Genomic DNA, 27999 nt, shown 5'->3' on the forward strand with positions numbered 1-27999 from the left:
TTAGAAAAAAACATATTTTTTTCTAGTTCCTACCATGGAATTTCATTTTTACGTTTTGCTTTTGCCTTAAACACAATCTTAACCCATCACTTCTGTGTTCTCGATCATCCAGGTCTGGTGATGTCTGCCATCACCGTCCTCATCCTGGTGGTGCTTTTTGTAGTCGACACTTTCTGGATACAAAACCTGCCCTGGGTCAAAGACTGCACGCCCATCTACATCCAGTTCTTTGTCAAGTTCTTCATTATCGGCGTAACCGTTCTGGTGGTTGCGGTGCCTGAAGGATTACCGCTGGCAGTCACAATCTCCCTGGCATACTCTGTTAAGGTAAGTGTTGCCTATTGACCTGTGCCTCTGTTGACCAGCTTAGACTTAAACCTATTAAAAGAGTCTGTCGCTTGTTAAGACGGAGCACTGCGGTAAGGATGTGGACCCGTAATCTCCTGCTCGTACCCTCAGACAAACGAAGCCATTAACTAATTATAAAATCATTTAGAAACGCACTTGTGAATTCCTCAACAACATGGCAAACTCCTGAACAATCGACTTGAATTGTTTTGATAATTCAGGCGTATTCTGTCCTCCCTAAACCTCTGTGGTGTGTCGTTTGGCAGATTGCAAACTTACTTGACACGAAGACAATGCTGGTTGACTTTGAGCCATGTTTATTGCTCCATTCAATGAGCTTGTAAAACTGCAAATAAACAGTCATAAAACGGCTAGTGTGTCACAAACATACTTATTAAAACGTTTGTAGCAGAAAACATTAGCAGCAATAATATTAACCAGCAATAATAATCAAAAAGGGTACTAATTAGCATAAATTAGCATTACTATTGCAGCTATTTAGCATAATAATGCACTCTAGCGTTACATCTGTTGGTCCAGAACGCCTTCAAACAGCGAAAACTTACAGGCATATGGTCCCAAAAGCTCAGTGGAATATTATTTTAACCAGACCCACAGCAACCCCTGCTTCTGTTCATGAATATACCCACAACAAAGATGGCGGCCGAACAACTTCCTTAACGTGAACAGACTCGCCATAAGTGGGCAGCGCAACAATTTAAAAGTTCTTAGGGGACAGCACAAGACGCCTCATTGTGATTGTGTAGAGTTTGGATCATTGACATAATAATAATAATAATAATAGACTCCGTCTCCTTACTCCTCCGCGTTTTAGGGGGAAATCGTGGGCGGATATACAGACTCCTCCTACCCAGCTCTGAGCAGGTTCCTGTAGTTCAATCATAGCCCGCCCGCACCATTAGCTCTAATGCTAGCGGCCTGTCAATCAATGTCCGGCTCTCATTAGTATACAAGATTTCTAAAATGTACCTTACAAAAAACAGCCAGGTTTATTAAATTGTAGCAATATCTAGCTGTTGAAATTTCCAAAAAATTTGAAATCAGGCTTTACAGTTGCTTAAATCCTGTGTAAAGTGCAATGCTATCTAATGGAAAACTAGCTTGTTTTGCCGCCCATATATGGAGGCACCGCAGCAATGTCGGCCCCTTGCGTCGCGGTCTGAAACCAGTGCAACCAGCGGACATTGGTTTGGATGGAGTGTCATAAGTTAAACGTTACAATGGAAATCTGTCATTTTAAAGGGAACTAGCAAACATTCAAATGCTTTTATTTGAATGAACTCTTGTACTTTTTTCATTTTTAAGTCTCCATTGGTTTATTATATCATGTATGGTGCCTTAAATCCTTCAGATGATTTTTGTTTTTCCTGAACGCTCTCATTTTTGTCGACAGAAAATGATGAAAGACAACAACCTGGTGAGGCACCTGGACGCCTGCGAGACTATGGGCAACGCCACTGCCATCTGCTCCGACAAAACCGGCACTCTCACCATGAACCGCATGACCGTGGTTCAAGCCTTCATCGCTGAAAAGCACTACAGGAAGGTCCCCGAGCCAGAAAGCATCCCCTCCTCTTCTTTAGATCTTTTAATTCTGGGCATTGCTGTCAACTGCGCCTACACCACCAAAATCATGGTAATCTAAAAGCTTGTTTGAGTTGAGCTTGTTTAGCATGCTGCATTATATTCATCCCTAATGTCCCTCTCTGTGTCTCCAGCCTCCTGAAAAAGAAGGAGGACTGCCACGGCAGGTAGGAAACAAAACCGAATGTGCCTTGCTTGGCTTTTCTAACGACCTAAAGCGAGACTACCAGATCATCCGCAACGAGATCCCCGAGGAGAAACTGTACAAGGTCTACACCTTCAACTCCGTGCGCAAGTCCATGAGCACCGTGCTGAAGATGGCGGATGGAAGCTACCGCATGTTCAGCAAAGGAGCCTCCGAAATCCTTCTCAAAAAGTAAGACATTGTTTGGATAACGTCGTATGAGACACATAATTTGCCGGGAGTGAATGAATAAAGCCTTCTGTGGGGCTTTGGAGATGCTTGTCGAGTTTGTATACAGGTGAAACTCGGGAAATCAGTGAAATATGGTAAAAAAAGTTTTATTTATTACTGTAATTCAACTTAAAATGTGAAACTAACATATGATATAGACTCATGACATTAAAAGTGACATATGTCGAGCCTTTTTTATTTTTGTTTTGATGATTATGGCTTACAGCAGGGGTGTCCAAAGTGCGGCCCGGGAGCCAAATGCCGCCCTCAGACCAATTTATGGTGGCCCTTGGCCTCTTGCTGTATCGGTACACATCACCAGAGATGGACCTTTTTATTTGAAATGTATTAATTCTATACAATTCTAACCTAACAACTAACATTTTATTGTGAGACAGAGCTGGCATGAAGGTTTTAAGCTTAAATAGAGGTATGGGGCACAATTTAAACCTCTGCCAGTCGAAGGTTTTGCGGCACTAACTACAGATCTACGGCCCTTCACCCAGTGTACGCTTCAATATGCGGCCCCCCATGAAAAAAGTTTGGACACCGCTGGCTTACAGCTTGTAAAACCCCCAAATTCAAGATCTCAGAACATTACATCATCAATACATTACATTACATCAATAAAAAGTGGTTTTAAACAGAGAAATGTGGGCCCTCTGAAAACTATAATCATGCATATGTACTTTTTACTTGGTTTGGCCCCCTTTTACTTGAGTTACTGCCTTAATGCGGTTGTGTGGCATGGATGCTCTCAGCCTGTGGCACTGCTGAGGTGTTATGGAAGACCAGGATGTTTCAACCAGAGGAATCTGACATTTGAAGCCCATGTTCAGGATCCGTCTGTGTGGCGGCTCTTGATTCACTGACTCTAGCTTTAGTCCACTCCTCATGAAGGTCCCCCACACTTTTGAATGGCCTTTTCCTGACAGTCCTCTCCAGACTGCGCTCATCCCTGTGGCTTGTGCACCTTTTTCTTCCACACTTTTCCTTCCGCTTAACCTTCTATTCATGTGCCTTGATACAGCACTTTGAGAATAAGGGTTTTCTGCTCAACTGTCAGGTCAGCAGTCTTCCTCGCGATGGTGAATTCTACTGAACCGCTGAGAGACCATTTAAAGTCTCAGGGACCCTTTGCAGGTGTTTTGGATTCACCTCTTAACCCCCACCTGAACTGAGCACATTTTTTCCCAGTTTTTCTAAATAGCAACAAAAACAAGAAGAAAACAAGGATGAAAAAGCAACACCAAAGCAACAAAACGGTGAAAAAAAAAAAAGCGTTGAAAGTGCACCAAAGAAGTGGCAAAAACTGAGATGAAAAAGTACGTGAAAAAAGTGACGACAACAAGACGGCATCAATGCAAGGAAAAAAACAGTTTAGATCAGTTTTGTCGGCCTTAGCTTTCAAATGAGGCTTTACCTGGGCCTATAGACTTTGAGCTTGGGTAATGCTGAACTGGAGAAAATGCGCTCGGTGGGTGGTATGAAGTTAATTATCTGATGAAATGGTGACACTTTGAGCTACAATATAGTCCCTTTTCACTATATATATATGTTTATTTGATAGGGACAGAACAAGAAGCGTTGTTACAATAACCGATGCCATGATCATAGGCCGTATAGCTAAAAGCAGAGATTTTTTTCTGAGGTTTGGGTTTATACAAGCTGTGAGCCAAAATCATCATGCAAAGTGAGATGTATCGAGTCTTTATTTGTATGATTTTTGTTAATTATGACTCACAGCTTGTAAAAAAAACCCAAATAAAACATCTCAGAAAATTAGACTATTTTGAAAATGGACTGTAAGCCATAATCTTCCAAATTAAAACAAACAAAGGCTTGGATATTTCACTTTGCATGTCATGAGTTTCACATTTTATTACAGAAATAAATTAACTTTTTCACGATATTCCAATTTTCCGAGTTTCACGTGTAGCACAATAAATCCAAACCATTGTTATTGCTGTTACTTCATGCATACAGTTTGATGAATTATAGCATTTGTTTTATTGGCAGACCTTTTTTCATTTGCTGCTGTGTGGAGGTCATTTTCTGAATGGACGCTCATTTTTGTCAACCATGTTTTGCTGAATAGCTCAAGACGTTAAGACGTTCAACCCCATCCCGCCCAAGCACTTGGCGACTTAAAAAAACAGGCACTGAGAAAATGAGCCAGTAACAACTCCGTAAGCCTCTTAACTCAGCAGCTATTAACCCACAGAGAGCTTAGTGTAACTTCTACCCCTGCTGCCCACCGTCCAAGTGCAGGGACTTTTCTTCTGCCCAGAACTTAACGGGACCATGACATGTTAAATCCTGTTGAGCATTTGACCACTTTTTAATGAAGAAAAATATCTGGGGGTCTTTTGGGCATATTTTGGCAATCCTGTAAATTCTGAGCTTAAAAAAGGCTTGTTTAATTGCAAGTTTTCTGACAAGTATTGCGATTAGATTTGCCATCGGTGTTGAAATTCAAAATGGTCTGATAATCTACCACAAGAGTCACAAAAACGATTTTAGTCTAGCTCCAGAAAACAAGAGTATGCTAAACTATCCTCCGGTGTTTGCTTTTCACAGGTGTTATAAAATCATGACTGCGAACGGCGAGCAGAAGGTGTTTCGTCCGCGCGACCGAGATGATATGGTGAAGAAGGTGATCGAGCCCATGGCGTCGGAGGGGCTCCGGACCATCTGCCTGGCCTACAGAGACTTCACAACCGCAGACGGAGAGCCCGACTGGGACAGCGAGAACGACATCCTCACCGGCCTCACCTGCCTCTGTGTGGTGGGCATCGAGGACCCCGTCAGGCCAGAGGCAAGTCTCAGCCGCACTCTGTCCCTTTATGAGCTTTATACCTTTGTATCCTTATACCTACTGTTATACTAGTTTCTCTTAACATTATTTGTAGAGCACAATTCATACACAAGGCAATTCAAAGTGCTTCACAATTGCATGTAATGACAAGAAATCGTAGCTCTGGGAACCACCAGGAGACCCCTCCCTGAAGTTCGCTGGTTGTTGATGGTTCATGCGGCTCGAACATGTCAGAGATGTAATTTGGTGCACATGCAGAGCTGTTTTAAATTCTATTCTCTGAGTGACAAGAAGCCAGTGCAGAGACCGGAGCACTGGACTAATATGGTCGTATTTCCTGGTTCTTGTCAGGACTCGAGCAGCAGCGTTCTGGATGTTCTGCAGCTCTGACAGTGAGCAGCTGTTACAGTCGTCTAACCTGCTGGATACAAATGCATGGAGAAGTCTCTCTAAGTCTGGTTTTGACACTATTCCTCTGATCTTAGCCATGTTTTTCAGATGGTAAAAAGCTGCTGATGTTATTGCTTTGATGTGGCTGTCCATGATGAGATTTCGAACCTGATTTTTTTTTTTGGTTTTAGAGAGAGAGAGACTCAAGGTGACTGATAACACTTTATATTTGTGTCTGTGGGCCAAACACAATGATCTCAGTTTTGTCTGAGTTTAGTTGGAGAAAGTTGTTTTTCAATCCACAAACCGATCTGTTGGATGCAGTGACAGAGAGTATCTACAGGCCCATGTTCACCAGCCGTCAGTGACACATGGATCTGAGTGTTGCTGATTATTAGCTTATTATTGTTGCTGTTTATTAGCTGACACAATGGAACCATGTACAATTTGAATAAGAGGGGTCCCAAGATTGACCCCTGGGGGACTCCACAGGTCATAGCAATTTTCTCTGAGACACAGTTGCCAATTTCAACAAAGTACATCCTGTCCTCGAGATCGGACTTTGAACCAGTTTTGAGCAGTACCAGAGATTCCCACCCAGTTTTCTAACCTGTGAAGTAAGATCCTGTGGTCCACTGTGTCTCAGGTCCAGCAGAACTAAAACTGAGACCTTCCCTGCATTGGTGTTCATTCTGGTCTGTTTGGTCACTGACTTATCATTTCGTAACACGGCAGATCCAAATTGGAAGGCTTTACCCATCTGTATCTTGGTCCTAGGCTGATCAAAAAGTTCTATTTCGGACATAGCCTGGTTTACCAAGTGGCTTATTAACTTTTCCTTCAGTCCAAACATATTATAAAGTTAAACGTTCGGCTCATCTGTGTTCAGGTCCCAGATGCCATCAGGAAGTGCCAGCGCGCGGGCATCACAGTGCGGATGGTGACGGGTGACAACATAAACACTGCCCGAGCCATCGCCACCAAATGTGGCATCCTCCTGCCGGGAGATGACTTCCTTTGTCTGGAGGGCAAAGAGTTCAACCGGAGGATACGCAATGAAAAGGGAGAGGTAGGCGTCAATGTCAAAAGTTAATAATCACATGCTTGTAGGTTGTTTTTTTTACTCACTGTGTTGATTTTGTCTCTTTTAGATTGAACAGGAAAGAATTGACAAGATCTGGCCTAAACTACGAGTATTGGCTCGATCTTCACCAACAGATAAACACACTTTAGTTAAAGGTTTGTTGTTTTAAGCCCAAATTCCCATTGTTTGTTGCTTGATTAGAAATTAGAGACTAGAGCAGTGGTTCTCAAACTATACGCACAAACTACCACCAGTCCGAGCTCAAGATCAAATAATGGCTCAACAATTAAAAGTCTAATCTGGGTGTAAAACATGTTTAAACCAGAAAAACAACTAACTTAAAATGAAGATGGCTATTTTCCTCCTGTACCACAGTTTGAGAACTACCGGACTAGAGGTATTTCGTTTCAGTAAGGATTAAACAACGAGGAGCCGTGCATTAGACGGTTATAATGCACGACGCGGAGTCAAGAACACCACGACGCGCAGTGGAGTTACTCCTGCATTATAAGCGTCTAATGCGGCTCCTCGTTGTTTAATCCGCTTATACCAGGGTCCCACAAACGTAACATTTATAGTAAATGTTTTTATCATTTACTAAACTCACTAAATCTGCCAGACTACGGGACTATTTTGTGTGGGTTATTAGCCGGTCACTGAAGGCTCGTCTCAGAGCGAGTCATTCTCCGCAGCTATTACGAGGATCTCAGTCAGGCTCAACGACACAACATCAGCACAGAATCACAACACAACAGGACTAACCCGGAAACACTTTACCCTGGAAGTAAACACCGATATGCGGCACTCGTGGGCAGGAGTTATTTCACTTTTACGCTGTTTAACCTGAAGCTAGCTAGCTAGCTCAACCAGCTCAACTGTTTATGGAAACAGCTGCGGTGGAGTCGCTCACACCTGGGCCCCCCCAACTGAAACTTTTATGTTTGACTTTACTAATCCAGACAAATATGCTTAAATGCAGGATCATTTTATGTACGCCTGAAAATTATGAATAGCCTTAACCGTTTTCAATAGAAATGTAAAGCTCATATCTTATTAACAGTAGCTAACCTAGCTGCTCAGTCTCCTCTACAAACATTTATCAAACGTTTTGTTTTGGCCAAAAACGTTGAAATTAACACAAAATCCATCTCATACGTTCCTGTCAGTCACTAATTACGCCTTTATCTGATTCAGCTGTGTCATGCGTTGCTATGGCGATGCCCACAGCGGAGTGATATCCCAGTGATTTAACTACCGGACTACGTGTGCGGTTGTACGAAAATAACCATCAGCCAATCAGAATCGAGTATTCACCCAGACCATGGCATAATCATCTTTATCCTCAGCCTCAAAAAATGGTCTTTTTTCAGGTATCATCGACAGCACAGTGCTCGAGCAGAGACAGGTGGTCGCTGTAACAGGTGACGGCACAAACGATGGACCTGCCTTGAAGAAAGCTGATGTCGGTTTTGCCATGGTGAGTTCAAATCCCAGGTCAAAGGAAGAGAACTTGCTTGTTTTGGTGATGAAGGTTGATGATGGTTAAGTCTGCTTGGTGCTAAAAGCTTCAGAATCATTGCTTCAGACCTATTGGGAAATGTCTTCCATAATTCCACCTCTTTCTGACCTCGCGCAGGGCATCGCCGGCACAGATGTCGCCAAAGAAGCCTCCGACATCATCCTGACAGACGACAACTTCAGCAGCATCGTGAGGGCGGTGATGTGGGGCCGAAACGTGTACGACTCCATCTCCAAATTCCTCCAGTTTCAGCTCACGGTCAACATCGTGGCCGTCATCGTAGCATTCACGGGAGCTTGCATCACACAGGTCGGTGTTAACGAACAATCACAGAAGCATGACTTTGCTTTTATATGAATGCGCTAAATATACAATCAAAGATACGAGAGGCTTTAAGTGTAGATAGGTGGCCACAGGATAGCTCACGTTTTTTAGGTAATTGTAGGTAAATGTTAAATTTTTTACGATGCCAGTGCTTTAAAGATACTTGTCGTCTAGAACTAGAAAACGGAACAATAAAGTGTGGAAGATCTGCAAATTTACAATAACGGGTTCATCTCCAATGTCGAAATGTGTGAAAGATGAGGAATAATTTGGGGGGAAATTGTGGCAAAAATAAGGAAAGATTATGAAAAGGTTGGTTGGAAAATGGGGCCAAAATAGGGGGAATAAATTGGGTGAAAAAATGAGGATAAGTGGGGGTAAACCGGGAAAACATTAGTGATAGAAAATAAAATAAAATGAGCAAAAATTAGGAGAAATTATTGGAAAAACGAGAAAGAAAATGGGACAAAAATAAGAAAAAAATTTAGGGAAAAAAAATGAAAAATAGGGAAGCATTTTTTGAAAAAATCATTTATTTGAGCTGAAACTTCCTTTAACATGCATAAAAGCTTGGCTCTGGAGATAGAAGATTTTTTCAGTACCTGCTTTCGATTTTTTGTTACCAATAGTACCTAAACTTTTTTCCCGTTACCATACTAGTAGGGCTGAAACAACTAATAGATTAATCGACGTCTAATCGATTACTAAAAAAGTTGTCAACTATTTCAATAATCGATTAATTGTTTTCCAGCAAACACAGACTAAAATAGAGCAAAAAAGACATGACAATTATGTAATTTGGATGAAAACCTCCTGTGTTTTTAAAGTTAGGGTCTGTAGTGTTTTGTACATTATAAATTTCATTAAAATTCATTCATCTGTCTTTGTCCCGTCCAATCAGAAAGCAGAATTAGAACAAAGAGCCTCCTACAAACGTCTACTTTTAGTTTACTCCATCAACATGTCCTCAAGTGGCGCCACTTTAGCTTGTGTGATAAAAAAAAATGAATACAATTTCACAGCCAAGCGATTAATCGATTAATCGTAAAAATAATCAGTAGATTAATCGATTACCAAAATAATCGTTAGTTGCAGCCCTACATACTAGCATCGTTTCACGGCACCTATTCCTATCAATTACTAGAGCTAGAGGAACGAGTTTGCAAATGAGAGCTTGAACAACGTGCTGCCAGGAGAGGCTTGTCAACGGTGCAGTTACGCCTCTATGCCCAGGTAGTTGTCAAGGCCGGTGCGACTTATACTCCGGAGCGAATTATGTACCGTATTTTCCGGACTATAAGTCGCTCCGGAGTATAAGACGCACCAAACAAAAAATGTTGTTTATGGGTCATGTAGCTAACCATCATTGTGTTACGTTAGCAATACCGTACGCCTATTCAACCAGCTGTTTTTTTTTCTTCTTTATTATGCATTTTTTGGCTGGTGTGACTCCAGAGCAACTTATAGTCCAGGAAAGTACGGCACATATTTAACCATATTTTCCACTCTGCGCCCACAGGACTCCCCTCTTAAGGCCGTGCAAATGTTGTGGGTGAATCTGATCATGGACACTTTTGCGTCGCTGGCGTTGGCCACGGAGCCGCCCACTGAGTCGCTGCTGCTGAGGAAACCGTACGGGCGCAACAAGCCACTCATTTCCCGCACCATGATGAAGAACATCCTGGGCCAAGGCGTCTTCCAGCTCGTCATCATCTTCACTCTGCTCTTCGCTGGTCAGTTCGCTCATTACACCGTATGATTTTGGGGATTTTTTTTTTTTTAGGATTGCCGCCACTCAGCATAATTTCTACATAATGATTGTCTTTGTACAGGAGAGAAAATCTTCGACATCGACAGTGGCAGGAACGCTCCTCTTCACGCGCCGCCCTCCGAACACTACACCATTGTCTTCAACACTTTTGTCCTGATGCAGCTGTTCAACGAAATCAACGCCCGAAAGATCCACGGAGAGAGGAACGTCTTCGAGGGCATCTTCAACAATCTCATCTTCTGCAGCATCGTCTTTGGCACTTTTATTGTACAGGTAAACAATGATCATACCGTATCTAACACAAAGCTCTGGCGGCGTTCACGACCCATGTTTCAAACCATTCATTAATTTGTTCTGGAAATGTAAGCAGGTTTGATTATCCTTAAATTCACAGCCTTGGCTATAAGGCATCGGACTGAACTCGTTTAACAATTGAATCAGTGAAATATTCTCTAAATTTGTAAATTGCATTTTACATGTAAACTTTATCACACACACTTCAAGTCAAAAACCCACGGTTATTGTGCGTAAGACCCCAAAGAGACGGGGTGGTTTGTTCTCTGCAACATTGTAGAATAATATAATAGCACACTTTACTATTTGCAAATTCAAACCATTTAAATTGCTTTTTCCATCCTGTTGTGATTTATTCAGCCCTCCCAGTGGGGGAAACCATTTATCTAGTTTTGTTCACAAAAGATCACAGAAAGTGCTTTTATTGTCTCCTTTTTTCAATGTAATGCCACACCACTTGGGAGGTCTGTTAGATGCATAGACTGTCTCTTTTCTGTGCTGTAGCCTACTGTATGTATTAGGGCTGGGCGACATAAATAAATAAATCTTTTTTTACTCAGTTTGGACGATTACGATTGTAATCGATTTTATTTGAAATAAAGTTTAAAAAGTCTCCTTATCTTTCATATGAAGTGTAGACTGCTCAGAGTCCGGATCATTAATATTTCATAATGTAGCTACAATTAGACCCATCAAGATAACATAACCCTTTATTTAAAAAAAAAAAAAAAACTGTTTTAGATAGTCCTTGTCTGCTCTCAAAAGTAAAAGTTAGTTTTCAAAAGTGTTTTAGTTTTATCGTCTTGATTGTGAGTGAGAGAAAGGCACAGGAGTGGACCGGAGGAAAGTGGGAAACTCTGTTTTAGCGGAAGAAAACTCCAGCGTCCTCTTAAAACACAACCTTTGTGAAGCAGCAGATCGTCAGAAAGTCTCTGCTTCTCCGCTTGTGTCATTTCGCTACAGAGCGTCAAAAACGCAGCTAAATTGGCCGCACGTTGTGGGAACATGGAGCAGCAGACTCGATTTAGCCATTTTCCACATCGTCTGTTTTTAAAAGCATGAATTAATTGGATTAATTCGATTTATCGCCCAGCCCTAGTATGCACCCATGTTGTATTGTATGTAGCTTTGTTAGCCCATGTAGCTGTGTAGCCCAAGACAAATTTCCCACAAGGGACCATAAACTTTAATCTAAATTGTTTAAAGACACTGCACTGTGACGGACATGCTTTATTGGCAGTGTTTAACCTACATATGCTTACACGCTAAAATACAAGGCAAGGAAAGTTTATTTGTCGAGCACAATTCATACACAAGGCAATTCAAAGTGCTTCACAGCTGCATACAATTACAAGAAAACTGATAAAATAAAATAAAACATTAAAAATTATCCATTAAAATAAAAGGCAAGAGTGCAGATAAAATACTTTCAGTCATATGTATGGGCAAAAAGAACTGTAACATGTCAGAGATGTGCAAGGGTTAGGGTTAAACCATGAAAAGTGTACACAAGCAGAGCTGTTTTAAATTCTATTCTGACAGGAAGTGAGTGACAGGAAGCCAGTGCAGAGACCGGAGCACTGGACTAATATGGTCGTGTTTCCTGGTTCTTGTCAGGACTCGAGCAGCAGCGTTCTGGATGTACAGACACATGCTAACATAAAAACAACCCAAAAGAACCAAAATATTCTATTAATAAAATATAAACCAGACTTTTTAGTTGTTATATGCTCCAGATCAAGTCATAAATACAGGTAGAACTCAGAAAATTAGAATATCGTTAAAAAGAGCATTCAACTCAAACTGTGAAACTAATATATGATAGACTCATTACATACAGAGTGAGATATGTATAGCCTTTTTGATGATTATGGCCCTGCTTGTAAAAACCCCAAATAAAAAATCTCATAAAATTAGGGTTAGTTTCACCTGTATGTCCCGTCCACTCCTGCCCCGTTAGGTCTTCATCTGTAGTGTCTGGGTCAGTGCCACTTTCAGTTACTCCGATCCGAAAGTAATTATTAAGTACCATCTCTGTCACAATCCAGCAGAGTGAGTGACATCTTGCATAAGCCTTGTGTTTTGAAATCATAAATGTTTTTAATTATACCGTCCAAAGACCAGTAGTGCTAACACTTGTCCGCACAGCCTTTTGCCTCCAGCTAAGCCCCGCCCCTCTAAAGAATGTCACAATGTGTACAAATTTGTGTAATCGATATGTACAAATGACCCATATTCCATGTCGTGCTCCTGTAGATCGTCATCGTGCAGTTTGGAGGGAAACCGTTCAGCTGTGTCTCGCTCACCATCGACCAGTGGCTGTGGTGCACCTTCCTGGGCTTCGGCTCTCTCCTCTGGGGACAGGTATGACCCTTTTACTTTTGCGTTTTTACTAGGATTTCACTGACATTGTGCTTCATTCTGATTTGAAACACCACGGCCTTGGCATTTTGTTTCATAAAAGTAATGCACATGTATGGAAAATAACGTCTCTAAACATATATCCCTTGACTCAAAAGCAGAGGGGCCATTCCGCTGAATGGGTGCCATTTATGTCCCAAGGGAATTTCATGTACAAAAGCATTCAAATTAAACAGTGAATACATTTTCTCATTAAGCAAAGTGTCCTTCACATTGACCTATTTGCAAATTTAGGATATATGATTTAACATTTTAATGAAACTGTCTAAAAGGCTGAAAAAGTAGTAAAAGTGATGTGTCCCGGCTCTCTAATGTTGCACTTTACCACTTTAACTTTTTGTTTTTCCGCATGGCTATATGACTCACCATTCCTTCTATGCTTTAAATGTATTTTTTCATATTTAATCAACATTTGTTTAATTTAAATATACATTTTAATACCTGGGTTTTGACTCAGTTCTTTACTCCATCTGAAAAAATGTATCATTCCAGAAGTGACATGGTCAACAAAAGGTTGGATGTTCTTGAGGCAATGGGACGACCAAAAGTCTCATTCACTTTTTAATATATTTGTCAATATGTCTACTGAAACTGGGTTTGTCATTTTTAATATTATATCCTGTTGCTTAAATTATTTCTAAAATGTAGATTGATTTTTTTAAAATTTCAAATCTTTGATAAATCATTAAAATGTGCTCAATGTCCACATGTCATTAGCATCAATGCTGTATCTATATATTTCATGTTTTGGCTAATTCTATGCTTTAATCTCAGTCCTGTTACTCATATCAACAGTATCATTGGTGAAAAAGCATAGAAAGTAAAAAAAATAATACACTTCTGAGATTGACAAAACATATTTTGAATAGTATAATAAGTGTATTACTAGATTTAATGTTGAAAAATGTAGAATTTTTTGTTTTTAATTTTAAGAAGTACAACAGGCAAATGGCACCCATTCGGCGGAATGACCCAGAGGCGAAACTGTGCTAAACAGGGGCCGTTTTTATTGTGACACAGACCAAGGAATTTCCTTCCTGGGGACAAATTGTTTGTTCAAGAGTATGTGATGGAGGGACGCTGCCCCCTAGTGTCAGATCTGGGTCATTGTGGCGTATACCTGGTACAGACTGTTCTACATAATGACGGAGTGCATTTTGTCCAGTTTGGCTTTACCCAAATCTAAAAACTTCTTGAAGAAAAGTGTCAATATAGCCACAAAAACTAATGTAATGAATTAGCGTAAAAAAAAAGTGTCAGAAACGCAATAAAGAAGCGAGAACTAGTGTCAATATATATTTTTTAATTTCCTGTCAGAGCACCCCACTTAGCTAATGTAAAACAGGGATTCTCAACTTGTGGGTCGGGACCAGACAGTGGGTTGCGGCACCAAAATCAATCAATGGTGGAGCCTGAAGACGCACCACCTGAGATTGAGAACCACTCATGTAAAAGCATTTGCAGATATTTCCTTTTTTTTTTACTTTAGTATACAATGGTGAGGTTTTTGCCTTTGGTGTTTTGGCAATGATTTAAATCGCCCCTCCATAACACAAACTTGCCGACCCCTGCAGTGTGGGAACCTTCAGTTTATGAAGTTTGTTATTCGTGACAAAGTACATTTTTGAAAGCATAGTTTGCTCTTTGCAGATGTCCTTGAATCATCATTTATTATCCACTGTAGCTCAGGTTTATCTCAGCAATAGTTTCTTCTTTCAATCACACTCAAATACTCCATGAGAAATGTCTGTAAAAAAAACATACATATAATATAATAAAAATGATTGGGTCTGATTCAGCCCCATTCATTGTAAAGGTTCCCGAGTTCAGTGTGAACCTTAAGGTCAGCTCACACTACACGACTTTTATGCCCGAGTTCGCTCTAATTCTCAGTCGTGCCGAGTCTAATCGAGTCGCGTCTAGTTGAAGGCGGTCACACAGAGTCGGGTCGTGTAGTGTGGGGGGGTCGTGTAGTGTGGGGGGGTCACGACTGGACTGACGTTCGAATCGTGTAGTGTGGGCGGTAGAAAGACACGACTAGACTCCAGTCGTAGGAAATCAAACATGTTTGATTTTTAAGCCCGATTTTGGACGCACGGGAAAAACGTGGGTGATTTTACCGACACAAATGTGAATGACAGAGTGATATAAAGACAGGAAAACACCGCCGCGCCTCCTTTTTTCACTTCTCTGTTAAACCAGCGGCACAAACAACTCATTTCATGGCCACAGCCCCACACACGAAACAGCACAACTTTATATCACCAAAGGTTCACGACAAACACCTTTTCCAGCTACATTTCAACCACGAACAGAGTTTAGCGGCACTTACTGAGTTTGGAGACGAACTGTTTAGCTTCACCCCGCTGCTAACGGCGGCTAGCCTCCGCTTTCTCCTCCATCCTGAGGCTGACGCCCGTCTCCTTTTCTTATTAAATCCACTGAAACACGTCCCGCTTCTTCCTGTCGCCAACTTTTATCTCCATTTGACAGAACTATAGCCACGTTGAAGCTTCATAGTAGCAGTAAGCTAGCGCTGCGGTGTTGTGACACACACGTTATCCCGCGCTCACAAACACAGGCCTGTCTTTGCGGATTTGGGGTCAGTTTTCGAAGCCGTAGAGACGACAGACGCGCTGTGTTATAAAACATCAGCTGTTTGTCAGAATCGTGTGTCGCTCTTACGATTCTCAGTCGTTAAGTGTGAACCCCCAGATGTTCGAAAATCGCACTGAATCCAGTCGTGTAGTGTGGACCCCCCATTCTATATGAAATCGTTTACGACTAGAAAAGTCGTGTAGTGTGTGCTGGCCTTTAATGACCGCTCTGTCTCCTCCAACGCAGCCTCTGCCTTAAAAGGGCAAAAAGGCAGGACGCCCTGCGCTCACGGGGGGGCGGAGCCTTCACAGAGCTCCAGAGCTTGATTGACAGGCTCTGGAACCAGTCAATGTACTGAAAATGCTTCCAAATTACGGCCTGATAAACAAAACCCAGCGTGGTTGAAAATATTTCACCGACCCCAGCAGCTTTTAAGCCGTTCTTGGGACGTTTTGAAGTCCCATTAGAATCAATGATCCCAAGTGTGTCTTGGAGTCGCCACAAGGGGGTGGTATTACAGCAATGTCAGCTCCCCACCATAAGGACCATAAAGAAGCATGTTCCTCGCCCATTGGTAAAAAAAAAACCTTTACCACAGTCTTTATTCAACAAAGTGATGGAATGGAAATGGCGACCTTTAAATCTAAATTACAACGATTGCAATACTTTGGAAATTCCACTTCTTTCTACACATTCTGGGCAAAGTTCTGAACCAAATTTTCATCAGTCTGGAATCGAGTGAAATATATCGAATGTTCTATCGGCGTTTTTGTTTTATTTATTCTTTTTGACCTTTGATGCGCTTCATTATATCTGTTGTAGAAAGCCGTATAGAACTGCCATTTTGCGACGTCCGCGGTCGTGTTGATCTGTGAAATGATCCGGATGGAAACAGCCTGACGTCACGAGTGCGTCCTACCTGCAGCTCATTATATGGTTCACTGCTGCCGTCATGTATCACTAATGGAACTCAACACGTCCCGCGCCTGTGCCATTTCACAGCACAGCGAAGGTCAAAATGATTAGCCTCTGTGGTGAAAAACAATCTGCAGAGCTGTTTATGTTTCTTAAAAGGCCGTCGCATTGTTTGTACTGATACAATTCCTGATTTCCAAACTGTGTTAATTTCTCCTAAAGCCGTATCGGCCCCTCCCTCAGTGATCTGGGCCAGGGGAAACTTTAGGACGTGATGATATCCGAATCTATAAATGGCCCGACTGACTTGAGTGTAATCTTTATGGTCACATGCCATATGGAAGCAGCCGCGGCTCAGAGGTCACTCGCTAATCCATAGCTGGTGCATACTGCCATTGTGTCCTTGGGCAAGACACTTGGAAACTCCCACTAATCCAGTAACAACAATTGGATGGGGAGGGGGTGTTTATAAAGTAAGTGTTCATACTTAATTATGTTCTTATTATTAGGGCCGGGACTGTTTTCGATAAATTACGATTAATTAATTAGGTTTAGTGCGATTAAATATATGAATCGAAATTAATCACACTTAACCTTCAACACTTCTTTTCCTGCAGATGTTGCTTAGCCACAAACAACATGTAAAGCCAAAAACAATTTGACTGTTAAAGTTGTTTATTCACACAGTTAAGGCGAGACACTGCAGGTGAATAGGGAAACATTTTTAATTTACAGATATCAATTTGAAACTTTTCCTGTAGATCACTGGCATAAATCTGAGAAAAAAAAATACATTGCAAGTTTTCTGTTATTTTAACTTTTCATATAAGAACAAGGTGTTTTATGCCAAAAAATGCCTTTTCGGCGATGAAATGTGAATAATGGATAGAGCTACATTCAAATGTATGGTTTCATTTTATTGATAAATGAGTTACCAAGACTTTCTCAGAGGGGATTTTGGATTTCTTGTTTAGTTTTAAAATAAGCTGTTTTTTAGTGGAAAAATTTGTAAAAATGTAATTTTCGCCTTATTTTTTGACATTCAAAACTCAATAAATGGGGCTTAGGGATTAAATAATAAAAAATCCCTCTGAAAAAATCTTCCAAATATCGTTCAGTCCAAGGCTGGAAAATGTGAAGTCTTTAGGTCCGACTGACGTGGACATAGTGTCGCCACAATGACAGAAAAATGTGTTTTGAGAAAAAGGCCCTTGAAATTGCATTGTCCCATATAAGTCTATGGGGGAACATTGAATCAGCGCAATATTTAAACATGTTATTGTGAAGATTAGGCATATTTTCTGTTTCCAGGTGAAAGCTTGTATGTTCAGAGACAGATTTGGCCCAAAACCTGAAAACTGAAAAAATTTAGTTTTGCCTGTCGTGTCTCCCCTTAAGCGCCAACATAAACCTATTTAAAAAGATCGTTCTCCAAAAAGTGTTTGAAATGTTCACACAGGCCTCACATCTCCAGTTCAGGTGAGTTCAAATGCAGGAAAATACAAAGAAGCATCTAAAATATATATACCTCTAAAAAATAAATACAACCCCTAAATAAATGATGCTTAATTGCGATTAATTAATTACAAAGGCCATAATAAACTCGATTAAAAAATGTTAATCGAGTCTCACCACTAATTATTATTTATAAAGGCTGGACAGTTTATCCAAATGAAATCAAAATCATAATCCCCGACTTTGGTTAATCTCAATAATCGACAGGTTTACCGCCGTTTCTTTGGCAGAAACAGCACCTCGTGTTGGAGTTCCCAAAGGTGCTCATGGTGCATCAAACCAAGGAATCCACATATGCAAAGAAACAAAACTGTTAACATCTGTAAATTGCTTGTAATACTATAAAATTACCCTGCAAAAAAGTATAGGACACTTTTATTTAGGCATGTCCCGATCCGATATACAGTATCGGTGTCGGTGGCCGATCCAGGCATTGGCTTGGATTTAATAAATGTATCGAGTCCAATCGCCCAAAAGGCGGCCGTGAATCTGTGGTCCTGAATCTGCAGCGCAGTAAACCCGACAAAGCCGGAGCCGCTGCAGAGTTAGGACAGCAGCCACAATGCTATCGCTAGCTGCTAGTGCTAGCAAGAGAAACGTTCCTTGACAGATTTGCAGCGCTGTCATCAGCTTTTACAGAGGAGCCGGAGTTGAGTCCAACAGCTGAGATGAGAGCGTATGATAATGAGCCATGTGGTCCCACTAGTGTTTGTCTTTAACAGAGATTAAACTACGACATCTGTTGCTTTGCTGTTGTTTTGTGAAGGGGCTTAAAATGCTTAAAGGGACTATACGGAGTTGAAAAATGTTAAAATTATGTATTTTCCTTCCCATCATATTCCAGCCATGTCCTAATGTGTAGAACAGGTGTAGACAAGTTTGTGTTATGGAGGGCCGATTTTAATCATTGCCAAAACACCAAGGGCAAAACCTCACCATTGTATCCTAAAGTAAAATTATATATATATATGCAAATGCTTTTACATCAGTGGTTCTCAATCTCAAGTGGTACGTCTTCAGGATCCACCATTAAGTGACAAGCAGCGAACCAAATAAAACTGTCAATCGCCATATAACGTCTCCAATAAAACAAAAATCAGCCCAATAACATTCATTTTAACTGACTCCGATAGCGTTTTGATTTTTGATTTTGGTGCTGCAACCCACTTTCTGGTCCCGACCCACAAGTTGAGAATCCCTGTTTTACATTAACAAAGTGGGGTGCTCTGACAGGAAAAATAAAATAAAATCAACACTATTTCTGGCATATTTATCTCTTATTTGCACAATAATATTTCTCAAAACATCTTGGGTGCCAGAGGTTCGGTGTGGAGGGCCGGATTTGGCCCCCGGGCCTGACGTTGACTACCCCTGGTGTAGAATATGCCCAGACCTGTTCACCACAACTGCCTCTAAAATCCTGCACTGTCACTCAAAAAGTTGTTACTTTGGGTCCGAAGAGCCGTCATGCATGAGCTTAATATAGAAGCTGCAGATACACCTGTAACCTGAGGTGGCAGTAGTGAGTATAAAATGGCCAACTTGCATCTAGCCCCTTAAAATTATAAAGCAGTTTTTGTTAAAATGCCCTTTTCAGCCTTTATAATACCCAGCACTGCCTTCTCTAAAACTTCTTTCATATGTATATAAAGTAATATATAAAATACATAATGATATAGATGAAAATATGAAAATCTAATGCTACTAAAAGACTGTATGGGATCGGTATCAGCCATGGTGTGTCAAATCAGACATCTTGTGACCGGATGGACGGCGGTTCGAATCCCGCAGGGTGCACACTGTCATTGTGTCCTTGGGCAAGACACTTCAGCCACCTTGCCTCCAGTGTCTGCGTACACTGGTGTATGAATGAGAGAGTGAATGTGTGAGTGGATCCTTGGTGTAAAGCGTTTTGAGCGCCTGCAGCAGGTAGAAAGGCGTTATATAAATGTGACCATGGCTGTATCCGAATGTCCACACTATTCCCTAACCCCTCATTCACCACATAGGCCCGCACTATATAGTCACTATATAGTCACTGATTCTGTTGGCGATTCGGACACAAACCACGACTTCCTCCGCGCTGCGTGACGTCACGTGCGCTGCGGCTGCAGATTTTTTTATTTTTTTATATGAATTTATTTATTGTTGCAAACGTTTATTTTATGAAACAGAACGACTGTTTTGGCACTTTTACAGGCGTTACTATCATCACTAAAAAAAAAGGGGGAAAAAAATAAATCACCCCAGCGTTAGCTCAGAGACGCCGAAAGTCGGTCAGAGCCCGGTGTCCGAACACCAGCAGATTGAGTGACTACATCTGCTAAAAGTTCGCTAAACTCCGGGAATAAAGTATTTCTGTGATAAAGACCAAACTCAGAGACAGTGGAATATTTATGGATAAATACGAGACAGATACGCTTTTACTTCACATGGATTTTACATGAATGGCTTGGATTATTCGAGAGGAAGCTGTCGGTCATTTAACAGCTCAAGCTAAAGGTTAGCAGCTAACGTTAGCATCTTTTCACCGTAACCGTTTATATTTTGGTCGTTTATTCATGAGAAATACGCAACACACGACTGAAACAGCTGATTTACTTCAGTCGTGTTGTTTAGTTCAAAGACCTGTCTCTGTCAGGCTCTTCTCCGACTCTCGCAATGCATTGTGGTCTATATTGACCCGTTTAGTGACCATCGATGCTCACTACTTTTTGAGATGCATTGTGGGAAATTTCGAGTGCACTACTTTTTTCTCTCTGGACATTCGGACACCCCTACAAAATGGCGTGAGTACTATAAAGTCACTATATAGGGAATAGTGTGGACATTCGGATACAGCCCATATATCATTTATTCTTTATTTGCATTTTTCCTCTCAGCTTCAAGGCTTCAAATTCTAAGGTCACAAATAAATAATACTACTGAATAACAAGTGGTTTACATTTCTCAGATGTGATTTTTGGCCCTTTCATTCAGGGCTCACGAGAGCATCATGTAACGGGTGTGAACTGGTGTCACCACAACTTTAAATTATGGTGCTAACTGTATCGTGTCTCCCACTCCCAGGTCATCTCCACGATCCCCACGAGTCGGCTGAAGTTCCTGAAGACGGCGGGCCACGGCACGCAGAAGGAGGAGATCCCCGACGAGGAGCTGGATGAGCTGGACGACAATGACGAGATCGACCACGCCGAGAGAGAGCTGCGGCGCGGACAGATCCTGTGGTTCCGAGGGCTCAACCGCATCCAAACTCAGGTAATATCCCTCGCAAAACTGGTCTGCACAGTATCGAAACTCAGGTAACGTCTCCCGCAAAACAAGCTCACATAAACTTGTAGTTAAAGATCCCCCTCGTAGTATATTGTGTAAAAGGGAGGATAAAAAAGAGCTGTTTGAGTCGTACTTTTAGCCGTCACAAAGCTGGAAGTGAGCAGTAGATGTACCTATGAGTCAACCTATTAAACTCAGGTAATCCCCCACAAAAAAACAATCTCCTCTTTTACACCACAGCATCTGACACAACAGGAAAGAAAAGCCATTCATAAATAACTCTCTGTCCCTCCTCCAACCCCACGTATGTGCTCCTTCCTTTCTCGTGTCACTCTCCAAGAACTGCTACACTTTTCTGTTGAGCTTCTGAGCTAAAGCTGGTCCCTATGCTTTATCTTTGATCTATACTTGAATATGCGACAACACAATCAGGTTTGGAGGCACTGAGCGGAATGTATAGTCATGAGTCTGGCTGATGCAGAACAATATGAAGGATTGAGAAAAGAAAAACCTTGTAAAAGTTACCGCATTGTGCTAAGTCTTCTATCAGTGCCTTTAAACCAAAAGTTTTCTTTCTGAACCCGAAATCCCAAATCCAGTTCCCAATTGAGTCTTCCTTTGGTTGCTGACGGAGGTGGGTAGTGATGAATGACATTTACGTGTAGTTTTTGCAACTCTTTTACTGTATTTCAAGTTGACGTCACTGACTTTGTTGAGTGAACAGTGTAGTATTTCCCCATTACCTCTATGTGGACAACAGAAGGATATTTTTATGTTTGCATCTCATAAATTATGATTAGGAACTTTATTTATGGTGTATTGGATTTGCTCATTGTCTAAAGGTCTGACATCTTACTGTATTCAGGCTTTTACAACTACTATTCCCCTTAGCCCTAATATCTTATTATAACGCCTGTATTTAAACCAGGGGTGTGGGCTGCATGTTTTACACCCCGGTGATGATTTAATCCGGTCCTTGCCTTGTAGAGCATAAATTACAGAGTATGTGTCACGGGTTCGTACTCCCACAGGTAAAAATGATGGCAAAGGCCGAAACTTTAGATCCACCTTTTATTTTCAGTGCAGCAAGAAAAAAAGTATTTACAAAAAGAAACCAAAAACCTTTCAAATTCAAGGCCTCAGACCATAGCCAGCTCCAGACTCCAAATCCCAACAGAGCCCAAATGCTCCCCTTTAATACCCCCCAGCCCCTCCTCCGGGCAGACCAACACTAATTGGGGGGGGTTATTAAACAATTAGACAGAGAGACACAAAACCAAAGAAAATAATACAAAATATTCACACCACAAGTGTGTCTGCAGCCCATTCCTGTGCGGAGTTATGAATTTATAAAGAATTACCAGAATGCTCATTCTAGCCACTAGGGGGCAGCTTAAATTTAAAAAAAGGAAAGATTTTCACACGTGTCCAGCAGAGGGCACTGACATGATAAAAGATAAGGATATAAACAACACATTATAACCACGTGGTAAATGGACAGTCTGCCCCAGGGCGGCTGTGGCTTCAATAGAGTTCGGGAATGTGACGTCATATCGCTAAGCATTATGGGATTAGCAGCAATTGTAAACTAATGGAGATTTTAAAAGTTTATATACTGGAGTTATTGTTCACATTAAAACTCTCGGAGACCACAGTGTGTTAGATGTATTTACCAGCAGTGACTCAGCAGCTAACGGAGTCGTTCCACTGTTTTTTTCTCCACTTTTTATACTGTTTTTAGCTAATGTTAGTCTATGGAAATGTATGCTAACAGCTGCAAAGATGGCGGATCTCCATTGTAACTGTGGACATTCCCGAACTCTATAACAGCTTGCCACCACCGAGTGTGGAGTGAATGAGTAAAGACTATTATGCAGGACTTTGAGGAACTTTTGACACAGGCTTGTAAAGTGCAATACAGGTGTAAGCTCTTATTGCTTAGACTACAGTCATGTTGGGGCTTTGACCAAATCACAGCTCATTATTATTATTCATTTATTGGAAGAATGTTCTCTATAGTATTTTCTTGTTTACATTATATGTGGCCCGTTTCCCGCTGTGAGAGCTGACTTTCGGCCCACGACAAAAATGACTTTGAGTAGTTTTACTAAAAGGACAACAAAGCCAAACTTTTGGATTGGCAAACAAGGAAGAGGTTTAGCCATGGACCGGATCAGAACAGGTTTAGTGAAAGTGTCTCTAGACGGTAAAACACAGGAATGGGAATCTTCATGTACCGTGTTTCTGAGTGTGAGCCGGCGTGAAGGAATTACTGAACGGGAACGAACAAAGCTCCAGGTATGTTTTTGAAGAGGGTTTGTTATTACAGCAGCATGGTTAAAACTGCAAAGTTTAGTGCTTAGACTCAAGCTGGGTGACCAAAAAAAAATAATTAAAATCTAATAATTGAGAGGATTGAGATACGTTTCCCCCATTTAAAATAAAATAACTGCTGTCTATAAATATATTTTAAATGTATATTTATGTTTTTTGTTAATATGGTAATATAGGTCATATGAATCCATTTGACTTACCAACTTGATTTTTAATTCAAATAAATTTCTTCCCCAGTCCTAACTTAGAACAGAACAGTCATGTAATATGTTTAAACTCAGCAGACGTGTCAGCTTCCCCAAGAAATCAAGATAAATAAAACACTAAGGCCCGACCAATATATCACCAGCCGATATCTTTTTTTTTTGGTCAGGTAGTGCTGTATATCAGTGGTAATAATGACAATAACAAGCAATGAATGCCTGAATTGTTTTGTATTAGTTCTCCAAACTACATGTGAACAAGCCGTCTATGCAAAAAAAGTGACGCATTGATTTAAACTATTATAGGAATACCTTTAAAATGTTTCACTATTTGGGAGATAGAACATAAATACGATTATCATATCGGTCTATTTATCTGCTATCGGCCGTTCCAACCGCCTTCAATTAAACACAAGCGTTTATCTGCAAACTTTTGAATAGACCCATTGGGACATTGCAGATACAGTTGTGCTCAAAGGTTGACTATGAAAGAAAACACAAATGTTTTATTTCACTCGTAGTTAATGGCTGTGTGAAGCCATTTATGGTGAAACAACGGAGTTTGCTATTTTTAAATCATAATGAAAAAAGAAAGTACCAAAATGACCCTGATCAAAGGTTTACATACCCCAGTTCTTTAAGCAGCACTAAGTAACTTGTTTACCTTAATAAATCCTTTCCATAGTCTCTCTGGGGATAATGCAAGTGTTTATGGGATGATCAGAGGGTCTTTCATCTCCCCCTGGTGTCTCTGGCCAGAAAACCACCCTTGCAACTTCCCTGCACCGGGTCGGAGCCACTAATACACACTAAAGGAATCACGAAGAAGAAGCTAACAGGCTAACGGGCTAAGCTAACTGCGGGCTAGCGCCACTTAAACAGTATTTACAGCCAAGTTTGAGTGAAAGAAAAAATATTTCCATTGTGTAATTGGATGTACAATCTCCCTCTGTCCCTTTGTCTTTTCTGTCAGCGTAGTATTTACTCTCACCACAATTAATGAGTAAAAAAACGTAGGACACCTGCAGTGGTGCTTATGGCCTCAAGGGGCATGAGTTACTTAGTACTTCTTTAATACTGTGTATTGCCCCCTTTAAAGGAACAGGCCACCGTTTTTCCATACTGAGATATGTTCTTACCTGAGCTTAGACGAGTTGATACGTACCTGTCTGGTCTTTGACACTTCCAACTTCACCCCCGTTTGGAGCTATAGGAATACATTGGGAGAGGCCAAATGCTAACAACATCTTTTGGTCGTTTTGCGTTACTCAGCGCACGCACATAGACCAGACAGGTACACATCAACTCATCTAAGCTCAGGCAAGAACATATCTAAGGATGTAAAAACGGTGGCCTGTTCCTTTAACATCAATGACAGCTTGGAGTCTTTGTGGTCGTTGTAGATGAGGTTCTTTATTTTTTCTTATGGTAAAGCGGCCCATTCTTCTTGGTCAAAAGCCTCCAGTTCCTGTAAGGTCCTGGGCTGTGTTGCATGAACCAGTGTTAATTTTGACAGCATATTTTATTTTAGTTTTACTCTTAGTCTTTTGACTAAAATGTAGTTTAATTTTAGTCGAGATTTAGTCTAAAAAAACGTTTCAATTTTAGTCTAGTGAAAAAAATTGCATGTTAATTTAGTCAACTAAATTTACGACTAATTTAGTCGACTTTGCATTGATAATATTCATTATAATCATATTTAATCAAGGTCCTCGACTTCATGGAGCTGCTCCACATGAATAAAGCACAAACCTGTTCATTTGGCAGTGAATTTAAATGATCTGAGGCTCTTTCAGACGGTCAATAGAAGTTTGGATGATTTTAGTCTCTCCTTTTCATTTTTATTTAGTCTTATTTTAGTCGACTAAAATATCTGGACATTTTAGTCATAGTTTTAGTCTCATGAGAAACTTTTAATTTAGTTTTAGTCCAATTTTAGTCGTCAAAAATATCACTTTGACTAAAATTAAGACTAAATATTTTAGTCGACGAAATTAACACTGGCATGAACAGCCCGTTTGCGCTCTCGCCACAGTGGTTCAGTGATATTGAGGTCAGGGGTTGAGATTGCCACTAACGGGACCTTCACTTTATTCTGCTGGAGCCACTGGCATCAGCGAACCACCCCCAATATTTCACGATCTATGATGGTCTACGATGAAATTCTGCCAGGGTATATAAACCTTTGAGCACAACTGTACGTCATAATATGGAGAATTTGGACTTCGAGGGCTATTCTCTACCCACCTCTGGTCACAGGTGCCTTTTTTATTTTCCCTCTCTTCTTTATTTCCTGCGCTCTCTCTCTCTCTCTCTCTTTCTTTCTGTCACGCTGTCTGGTTCTTTGCAGATGGATGTAGTGAGTGCGTTCCAGAGTGGCACTTCCTTTCAGGGGGCTCTCAGGCGACAGGCCTCCAACTCCAGCCAACAGCAGCAGCACGATGTAACCAATGTTTCTAGCCCTTCACATGTAGCCTTTTCTTCTACTACCACCACTACTGCCGCCAACTCCGCTTCTGCCACTGTGGGGTGTGAGTGCGTGTTCTCCTACTGTGCATGAGGTTTACTTTTAAGAACAAAAACAAATCTCTCTCCTGTATTTTCTAACATCTTTCCGCTCTTTCTCTCCTAACGTTGACTCTCTCTCTCATTCTAATGTCCCCCCCATGTTTTTATCTGAACAACACCACAACAAAAGGTGCCACATTGTCATAACGCTTCCCAAAAAAAAAATGCTGTGTTTCTATATCAATGTAACCAGGTCGAGATGTCTCTGTGTCATCCTGTTTGCTGTTTCGCTTCCGCTTTAGTCTTGAATTCGAAATGTCGTATCGTTCAAATGATATGCAAGGTGATGTGTTTCATGTATTTTGATATTTGTCCCCTCCCCTTCCCCTAAAAAAAAACAATAGTTCCTGCGCCCGTGTAGCACCAGTGGGTGTCTTTGTGGCTCGTCGCTGGGTAAAATGTTTTGAGTATACGCCCATGTTCACGGCCTAAAAAACCAAAAAGGCAAATTGCATCTAGTCGGTGGATGTTTGTTGGGTCAATTGTCCTTAATGTGTTTGTTTTTCCTTCTTGAGAAAACGGATCCAGGATTTCACGAGCTAAAGGATGTTCAGGAACTGCTATCACGGGGCTTCCTTTTTGCTGCAAATGGGCACGCTTCTCTACTTAACCCTTTCCTCCACGCCAGGCTTGTATCTATGCTAGGCTAGTACCAATGCTAGCTATGTTTCCCCTTTTCTAAACCTCCGCAAGATCCCACTGACAATCGTTGCTTCTCTTTTTCAGGCGCTGCGAGGCACGCCCAACACCACACCCCCAGTGACTCCCCGTGCTTTTTGTAGAAGCTAGTGGAACAAATCCCTCTTTAGCGTGAACTCATAAGAGATGCTAATTCGCCGCTGCTTTTCCCTCTCTGTGAGAAAAACAGGCGATGACGACCTTTCCTGCTGCTCTCTCTTCATTAACTCTTTCTTTTTTTTATCTCCTCAGGGTTTTTGTGCTTCTATGTGATGAAATGTTTGTCCACAGTTTGTGTCCTTTTGTTTAAAAAAGCAAAACAAACAATCGATTGAAAATATCCCAAGAAATCTCTGCCACTGACGCCCCATATTCTCCCTTAGATTCTGTGAAATGTGTCATGGGCTATACTCAAAGTGTACTACCATTGAAAGCCAAGGTAGTGCTGCGCTCTGCATGGGCTGACAGTCCTGAGTCTCGTTTGTGACTTTTCTCTCTTGTGCTGCTGTTCTTGGACCTGTACACAAGCTTGTCAGACATTTGCTTGGCTGCCGCAGTTTTTGTTCTTTCTCCACAAACATTAGCTACAACTGACCACCACGTCTTTCTGTCCCTCTCCCTGTCCCTTTCTCTGTCTCTCACTCTCGTTTGAGCATGTGCAGTCGTACTAAATATATTCCTAGTTTTAGGGAGATGTGGAATTAGCAGAGGTGGGAGACTCGAGTCACATGACCATTTTTCGGGACTTGAGACTTACTTGACCAAAGCTCTAAAAAGACTTGGCTTGTCTTGGGACTTGCTGTTTGTGACTCAAACTTGAACTTGAGGCCAATGACTCAATGACTTGCTGTGACTTTATAGTTATTTATTTGAGTGAAACTGTTGAAAGATCAGGATTCATTGCGTAAAAGTGGCGCATCTATGTT

General features: G+C 41.2%; 1 protein-coding gene across 4 annotated transcripts in view; it reads left to right on the plus strand.

Annotated features, from left to right (window-relative positions):
- The window catches only part of atp2b1a (ATPase plasma membrane Ca2+ transporting 1a), a 94098-nt gene that overhangs the window by 61998 nt on the left and 4101 nt on the right, over positions 1–27999 (plus strand). For 2 of the 4 annotated variants that reach the window (XM_079552387.1, XM_079552388.1), the window contains exons 9-20: positions 113–327; positions 1763–2005; positions 2088–2329; positions 4949–5186; positions 6466–6645; positions 6728–6815; positions 8031–8137; positions 8297–8488; positions 10023–10236; positions 10336–10547; positions 12825–12932; positions 21087–21275. In XM_079552387.1, coding sequence (XP_079408513.1) covers positions 113–327; positions 1763–2005; positions 2088–2329; positions 4949–5186; positions 6466–6645; positions 6728–6815; positions 8031–8137; positions 8297–8488; positions 10023–10236; positions 10336–10547; positions 12825–12932; positions 21087–21275 — 2228 coding nt within the window. Of the gene's footprint in view, positions 1–112; positions 328–1762; positions 2006–2087; positions 2330–4948; positions 5187–6465; positions 6646–6727; positions 6816–8030; positions 8138–8296; positions 8489–10022; positions 10237–10335; positions 10548–12824; positions 12933–21086; positions 21276–26177; positions 26359–27999 lie in introns of all 4 variants that reach the window. The other 2 variants (XM_079552390.1, XM_079552389.1) reach the window with 2 other exon arrangements.

Source organism: Gobius niger (genome assembly GCF_951799975.1).
Source record: "Gobius niger genome assembly, chromosome: 2".
Classification (NCBI taxonomy): Eukaryota; Metazoa; Chordata; class Actinopteri; order Gobiiformes; family Gobiidae; genus Gobius; species Gobius niger.